The 5807-nt window shown below is 37.7% G+C and overlaps 1 protein-coding gene across 4 annotated transcripts in view; it reads right to left on the minus strand.

Annotated features, from left to right (window-relative positions):
• LOC108750496 (PERQ amino acid-rich with GYF domain-containing protein CG11148) overlaps positions 1-5607 on the minus strand; it is a 9814-nt gene extending 4207 nt beyond the window's left edge. For all 4 annotated transcript variants that reach the window (XM_018489995.1, XM_018489987.1, XM_018489979.1 and 1 more), the window contains exons 1-9: positions 5541-5607; positions 4590-4634; positions 4269-4503; positions 3086-3259; positions 2481-2682; positions 2189-2399; positions 1134-2118; positions 437-802; positions 53-367 (exon numbers count right to left, since the gene is read on the minus strand). In XM_018489995.1, coding sequence (XP_018345497.1) covers positions 53-367; positions 437-802; positions 1134-2118; positions 2189-2399; positions 2481-2682; positions 3086-3259; positions 4269-4503; positions 4590-4621 — 2520 coding nt within the window. In that variant the 5' untranslated portion in view covers positions 4622-4634; positions 5541-5607. The remainder of the gene's footprint in view (positions 1-52; positions 368-436; positions 803-1133; positions 2119-2188; positions 2400-2480; positions 2683-3085; positions 3260-4268; positions 4504-4589; positions 4635-5540) is intronic.
• Positions 5608-5807: the final 200 nt, after the last annotated feature.

The following is a 5807-nucleotide window of genomic DNA, read 5'->3' on the forward strand; positions in this document are numbered from 1 at the left end:
AGCACTTAAACACTTAAATTTTTACGTAAATTAATTTATAACCACAACACACCTGCGCTAACCAATTCTGCGCATTAAATTGGGGAACCATTTGCGGCGGGGGCTGCGGCCAAACAGTATCCATATGGGTGGTTGCCTGTGGATGACCGTTTGTATTGACATTAAGTTGACGTAACAAAGACTTTATTGGATTGTCTTCCTGCGTCGGTGTAGGCGTCGGAGCAATATTTGGTTGTTGCATAGTGGGCAAGTTTTGTAAACCGCCCATCTGTTGGATAAGTTGCTGTATAGGATCCATTGTTGTTGGATGGGCCGACGCCGTTGTATGTGGATTCGTTGGTAAATGAGTTTCAGGTTGCGTTTTCGCCTGCATAACATCGTGTATTATTACAATGCAAAACTGTCAGATTAGCGAAAATATACTAAGTTACATTACTTGTTGCATTTGAGTGAAAAGTTGCATAACAGGATTAGTCGCCTGAGACGTTAGGTGAGGCACAAACGGATTTGTCGCTATCGGCACTTCCGGAATTTCCTGCATTCCATCTTGTATGACGTATTGTAGAATCAATTGATTCTGCTCCACAGGCGTTAGTGTAGACCAGTGCTCCGATTGCGACAATTTCGCTATCGCTGATGTTCTCATTTGCCTGAACAGCATCTGATTGTGTAGCATTTGCATGTGCTGATATGTCATCAATAGTAATGGATCTTCTAATCCAGCCTTTGGAATGACACCAGGAGATAGTCCAGCCGGTACGGCATTAGGAACAGGTGGTGGAATCACTTGTTCTGCTAATTGCTAACAAATAAAAATATTCAATCTTACTAATATGAATATATTCAACAACAATTGAAAAGTTGAGAATGTAATAATAATGTATAACTTCATGAGCTTCATTTTCAAAATCTCTGAATTTCCCTTTACACGGTAAAACTTGAATATTTTAGATGACTATAAATAAAATTTTCCTTTTTTGCTTTCTTCTCTAATATTATTCAATTTTAAACTTCATATTTTTCTCAACATTATATAAACTGGTTACATTGATGTGTAATCTATATACAAGTTTTGAATTAGTAAAATACTGTTAAAACATAATAAAAGATATGATATATGTAATAAATCGTACCTTTAACGGAGGTATTGGTGGACCAGGCGTAAATGGTATTCTTCCAAACATCTTAATCAAATCACCAAGTGTGACGTACCTCTCATCGCAAGTTCTTCTCACAAATAATCCCGTAGTAAAATAACCAGCTTTATACCATTCAGCCATTTCACTAGCTAAAAATGGTCCTTGAACTTCACCCTGCGGATCACGGTAAAACCATTTTTCCGGATTACCCGTGGAGGAAACTGTGGAAGATTGGTTACCAATTGCAGGCGGAACACTAGTAGCGGCTGTCTTCTCCTTGTGACTTTCCTCATCTGCCATTAACTTGGCTACCAAAGCGTCGGCTTCCTCCTTCATTCTATCTAAGTCATCTTCTGTTCTCTGCCTGACATTAGCAGTTCCTGTATTATGTACGAGCTTCGGATGCTCTAAAGGAACTTGTTGTCGATTGGTCACAGCAGTTATCTGCGGCTCCGTTTTAATCTCTGGTTGTACGTTCTCTTTATTATGAGATCCGCTCGGAGGCTCGCTAGATTTCTCACCTAAAGTTTCAATTTTATCCATATTTGTATTTATTGTAGATCCAATAGTCTTCTTCTGCAAGAGATCTGAGGACGATGCTAAAGTCTTTGTGGGAATGCTCTCAGTCGACGGCACAGTAGTCGACTTAACAGAAGGTGAGGTACATCTGCTCTCTTTCTGCATAGAATCATCCTTATCTTCAAGCGAATCCAATGGTTTTGGTCGTTCCTTGCTTAATGTATTGGCTATTGTATTACTTGTATGGCGATTCAAGGATTGAACAGAACCTGTTCCAAAAGCTAATGATTTGCTATTAGATCTCACTACATTCGAAGCACTTCCTTCAGAGACGCGTCGAGTTCTGCCCTGTTGGGAAGTACCGGCTGCACCGTCCTCATCATCATCCGAATACATTCCACCATGAAATGCACCCGAAGCATCGAAACTGCCACCACTCTCGCTTGGATTCTCCGTTGCCCTATAATATAAAATTTAGAATATAAGATAAAAGAAATATACTCTCTATAGAGAGAAATCATTTAACATACCATTCAGGTAGATTGTCATGATTATCGTGATGATTAGATTCCCAAGTACGAGCAGTGCGAGGTGGTGGATGATGACCAGAATCATGGGAAGGTCTGTGGTTTCCCCGATGCTCCCATCTTCCCGGTCCACCTCTACCCTCCTCTCCATCACCCTCATTTCGATCCAATCTATCCCGATCCATACTGCCACCTTCGCGCCAATTATTTCTTCCTATATAAATATATTGTTTCGTTATATATAATTATATGCGTATAACAATCATGAAAGAAATATAAAAAACAGTGTATTTACCCCATTTGCGCCAACTATCCTCGTCCTCTCCGCTTCCACGATGACGTCTCCAATTACTCTCCATAAGTAAACTATTACTAGTCCCACGATTTATATCCTTTCTAGGACTAGTCGATCCGTTCCATTCTACCGGATCTGAAGCGCCGTTTCTTTCTGACCAACCGCGTTCGCTTTGAGATCTATCAAACGTCCTATTTCTTCCCTATAAATCAAATTTACGAGATTTCACAACTTTGTGCTGAATCTGTTACATTTGATCATCATAAAATACAAATTTTAGTAAAAAGGACTTGTACATAAATTTTAAGATATATCTAGTTCTCAAGTTTTTATGGTAAAGAAAGGATAAAAAGTACTTCAATATCAGTTTTACTTGAAATGGTAATAAATATTAAGATTTATCAAAACTGTGCAAAAAAAATTGAGATAGCTTGAAGATTAGTCATCTAAATAGGGCTATGTAGCCAAGTAAAATTTAAGATTTTACAGTAACATATATATTAAGCATAATTTATACATATATAATGGAAAATACAAAGAGAAAAGTATTATATTTAAAATAAATTAGTAAAAAGCACATTCATATCTTAAAAAAAGTTCCATACCTGGAATGATTGGCCCTCGGTTCGTATCCCATCACCGGAATCATCAAAACCAACTCCGCGTGAATAATGAGACGAATACAAGCCTGCTCTTCCAGGTCTACCACGTCCACGATCCACACTGCTACCTCTTCCACGGCTACTACCAATATTAGTTATCCCTCCATTCCACATGCGCTGCAAAATTCAAATACATACATTTACATTACAAAGGATATTTCATTAAATAAACTTATTCCAATTGTACATAATTTTGTAATAATAATCCTGAACAAAGCAGTCATATAAAAACATTATTCAAAAAAAATACATTTGTTTCATAGTATTGTTAAAAAGTATATAGTAGTGTTTAAAAAAGCGAACATTTTCAAAACTTTAAAATTACATCAAGAACAGTTGTAAAAAGAAATATTTATTCAATTCATTTTGGATTAATGCTTCTTAATGTTTCTCACAATTAAAAATAAATATTTAATATAATACATAGACAATAACAAATTAAAAAAATATCAAATAAAAAGTAATTTAATTATAATTTATCGTTAATATTATCATCAAAATGCAAATAAACAAATACTTTTGATAGAAATATACGTGTGTATTCACAAATTTCTCATTCTAAAATTTCATTACAACACTTCCTTGATTTTTACTAATTTCATAATTTTCCTAACATTTAATAAAATTTCGAAGTTTTTTGTATTTTCGTCCAGATTGGACATCGTTTTATATTTTGTTGAGAGATCAATTTAACATAGCAATGTAAATTACTATTAATGCTACTAACACACTTGCATTTTTAATTTACAAGTTGGTAATGTCCCAAAACTATATTGGTGTGATGAAAATACATTAAACTTCTTTAAAGCCAAGAATTTTTATTTTCAAAAATATTTTGCAAAATTCTCTGACTTTTCCCTGATCGTATTCAATTTCCTTGATTTCCAATTTTATGGTAACTCTGTAAGAACTATTGCAAGAAAACTAGAATTGTTAATTTTTAGACAATCTCTAATATAAGATAAAATAAGAATATACAATAGTATTACAATTTCATAGCGTTTTCCTTTCCTTATTAGCAAAAATAAATTAAACTATGCTTCAGATAATGAACAAAATCATCAAAGAACAAAGTATTATAATATTATTACATACACTTTACACTTTTTTTGATGTGATTAGTTACCGTTTCATCATCTGTCATGGTTGTGAGAGCCAATGGAAGCTGAGTTTTCTCCACATACAGTGTTGGAAAAGTTGTCAATGGCTCCGAAGGTTTACAGTTGCGATCGAACAAGGCCAGCATCTCTTCCCGGCCATATCTATGCTCTGCTAACTGATAACGAGGTGTACCCAGGGTTATTGTCCCTCCACCACCACTACCAGTATTGCAATTGTCTCCTGACGAAACCTTGCGCAACCTATGTATAATAAATATAATAAATACAATATAATTCTAAACATAACTAAATAACATTTTAATGTTTCAGTAACATAAATTACATACCACTCTGGACCAAATTTCATGGAATCAGTCATGATGCACTATCTCCTGAAAAAAAGGAAAGCAAGAAAAAAATGTAACCTACAGTTTATAACAAAGAAGCACAATATAATATAACATAAAAGAACATAACATGTTGCTATAAAGATAAGTCTTAGAAAGCATCTTACAAAAATCTTGAATACACAGGAATCAGATTGTGTAACGTGACAGTTCCGAGGTGTTTTTTTATCAGGTGCTGAATGATATTCGCAAAAACGAATATTTGCCAGACTATGTGAAAATTAGTAAGAAACTGAAAGGCAGCGAGCATAACGCAACTTCTAGCAAGGAATCGCAGGTAGATGAAAAAATTTCCTCCCCGTCGCGGCGGGGGATCCGTCATCTGTTATAACTTGAATACGGACGTGTGATGCGTACGATACGAAAAATCTAACGCAACGATCTTCGCGCAGCAGGATTTACAGACCGACAGGCTGTACCTGTTGCTCAAAGGTGTACCGGCCATCGGTGATCGCGCGCGTGTACCTCGACGAACGCGGTGACACGTAGAGCGACGTAAGTCCGAAAAGAAACGAACGTGGAGGGTGGCACACAACAGAGCAGCAGCGCGAGTCTCGTTAATCGCATGCATCTCCGGGGGACTCGCGTCTATGGCGTCACGACACAGCCAACGGTGGCAGCGTCGAGCGTCACGGACGTGCGTTACCGCGAGACAGCCGCGTATTTCATATGTATCCCATGACGTACTCTCATAAAGCGCAAGCGGAGGTGGTTACTCCGCGAGCCGAGGTGGCAACATTAACCAAACTTTTTTTGCTGGCGAACATCGGGGTGATTTGCATGCGCGACGGATCGCGAGAGGGACGGCGCGGCCACGGGGAAAACGATCAGTCGGCCGAATCCCGCACGACCGCGACGTAGAGCACGGTGACGGGCCTCTGGGAAAAATACCTTTGCTGATCTTCGAAATTACTGAGGGCAGCGATACAACACACCAATATGGCTGATGGTTTTTTTTGGAATAAAGCGCATGCGAAACTCCGTCTGTGGTATGCTTAGGAGGAGGCGTGGAAAGTTACTAGGATTATCGCGCATGCGCACAAAGAGGAAACTGATCGGAGTAGGAAACGATTGGAAGACTAGAGTCCTTTAGTATAGGGACTCTAAAGGAAGACACGTGTCTTCTTTTTCTTCCCCTTCTTCTTGAACTTCCTTCAA

Source organism: Trachymyrmex septentrionalis, unplaced genomic scaffold, assembly GCF_001594115.1.
Source record: "Trachymyrmex septentrionalis isolate Tsep2-gDNA-1 unplaced genomic scaffold, Tsep1.0 scaffold11, whole genome shotgun sequence".
NCBI lineage: Eukaryota > Metazoa > Arthropoda > Insecta > Hymenoptera > Formicidae > Trachymyrmex > Trachymyrmex septentrionalis.